At 44.5% G+C, this 2182-nt stretch overlaps 1 protein-coding gene across 2 annotated transcripts in view; it reads right to left on the bottom strand.

Annotated features, from left to right (window-relative positions):
• Window positions 1–496: 496 nt before the first annotated feature.
• Window positions 497–2182, bottom strand: part of LOC113813273 (multifunctional procollagen lysine hydroxylase and glycosyltransferase LH3) — a 116424-nt gene continuing 114738 nt past the window's right edge. For both annotated transcript variants that reach the window (XM_070125616.1, XM_070125617.1), the window contains exon 16: window positions 497–2182. This exon is cut by the window's right edge and continues 167 nt beyond it. In XM_070125616.1, the coding sequence (XP_069981717.1) occupies window positions 2125–2182 (58 nt within the window). In that variant the 3' untranslated portion in view covers window positions 497–2124.

Below are 2182 nucleotides of genomic sequence, written 5' to 3'. Positions count from 1 at the left end.
AGGGAGCGCACCCCCCCCCCCCCCCCCGTCAAGGCAACAAAGTCACTGATGCAATAAAATTCACACTTGAAGAATTACATTAAAAATCACTTCTTTCTCAAGTACACTGACCTATACATGCAGGTCCGTAGACCTCTTTGGCGGAGGTAATAAAGGTATTGATAATAATAATAGCAAACGATCACTTAAAACATTTGATTGCATCTAATTTAGGCTAAGACATACAGGTAAAAAAAAATCTATTCTTGACTTTTTGAGTTATCCTGTTAACCAACAAGTTAATTAACCAACGCGACCAAAACTATGACTAAAAAGGTAATAATAAGCCTGATAATGATAAAACAAATAATGTTGATATCAATATTGATGGTTATGTGTAGTTACATGTAGCTGATGAAATATATCTTAGAACGATTCAATGTTCTTTTATTTCATAAAACATTTAAATCTACAATCAAAACGGTAAAATAAGAGATATATCAGATAAATCGTTTTATTATTTTTTTAATCTACATCAACGATATGGCTTTCCTTCCGAAATATCCTGATCCACAGCTAATAAAGAATAAAAAAACAGGAATATATCCGGCCGGTTTTTAAAAATTACGCGAGGCTCGACTTAATGAACATTCATAAATACGTATACATGCGTATACACATAAATGCATATCTGTCTTTCTATCTGATGGATGTACATTTATCTACCAATCTATGCGGTAGGTATGCGAATCTAGACAAAAAGATTTTCTATATTACGTCCGCATAACCGATATCGATGATTTTGGTATCGTTGGATTCCTCTCACTCTCCACATTGCAAATATAAGGTTTTTATTGCGCGGAAACCCCCCCGTTAGTGACAAACTTGGCCCCGATAGCAGGGGAGGGCATGAAAGGTTCCAGGGAAAATGCGGGGTTAAATAGCACTAATAATGTAACGCACGGTGAAAATAATCATGGTTATTCACATAATTTTCCACTGCAGGGGGCTGCGCCCCCTGCGACCCCCATGGGGGGGGCTACCGCCCCCCAACCTCCGCCGAGGAAACAAAACCTCCACCACGTATACCCGGCAGGCTAGACCGTTACACAATCATCGTTGATGTCGGAGTGGCGTGCGTAATATTACAATTACCTCGTAAGATTCCCCCTGAATTAGCATATTAACCTTGGTATAGTCAGCACTGTATATAGAGACGATTGTACTATAATCAGGATGAACAGGGTGGCCCGCCCTCGTCGGCGGGCTTTGCGCCTCTTTCGATGTTACTCCGATGGCCTCAAGGTCGAGTTTCCCGTCCACAGAAATAACGACATCCGTATTCCTAACCGAAATAACCGTCGCATTCAGAAGTCAGTCATAGCCGCCGCGATGGCCGAGTGTGGAGGGTGCTCGTAATCGGAGTCGGATTTTCTGCGCGAAATTGCAGATGTGCTTCCGACACGGCTTACTCCGTCGGGAGAAAGCCTGCGGCAGGTGCGGACAGCCAGCACGCCTGGTCCTCCTTCACATTCTGCGGCAAAGGAGCACCCTCCCTACTAATTAGCGGCATTAATCAATCAGGTTAGTACCTTAACAATCCTAGGTTATTGTAGGTTATCGGCTCCGCATCTAGTTCGTGTGCGCTCTATCCTGCCGTGAATACGTGGTGGAGGTTTTGTTTCCTCGGCGGGGTTGGGGGGTGGCAGCCCCCCCCAGGGGGGGTCGCAGGGGGCACAGCACCCTGCAATGGAAAGTCATGTGAATAACCATGATTATTTTCACTGTGAGGTTATATTATTAGGGTAATTTTATATATTACGTCCGCTGCTCCGACATCGTCGCCCCCGCTATCGGGGCCAATTTTATCGCTAACGGGGGTTTCCGCGCAATAAAACCTACATATTTGCATTGTATACAGTGAGAGGAATCCAACGATACCAAAATCGTCGATATCGGTTATGCGGACGTAATATAGAAAATTACCTTTATTTCTATACATATGCATGTCCGTATACTGAATACCCATTGATTCGGACCTCGCGCAATTACCTCAACAAACCGGCCTACAAACGCGACTGTTTCCGCTACAAGTGGATCCAGCCTGAACGGACGTGCTCATAGGCCTACTCAAAACCCCTCAGCTCACGATGACATGATCCAGGCTGGGCCTCCCTTGCTGCCCGCGTCGTTCGTCTCAATG

Source organism: Penaeus vannamei, chromosome 9 (assembly GCF_042767895.1).
Source record: "Penaeus vannamei isolate JL-2024 chromosome 9, ASM4276789v1, whole genome shotgun sequence".
In the NCBI taxonomy this organism is placed as follows: Eukaryota; Metazoa; Arthropoda; class Malacostraca; order Decapoda; family Penaeidae; genus Penaeus; species Penaeus vannamei.
Note: the sequence above shows the minus strand (reverse complement) of the source record. Positions and strands in the feature narration are given on the sequence as shown.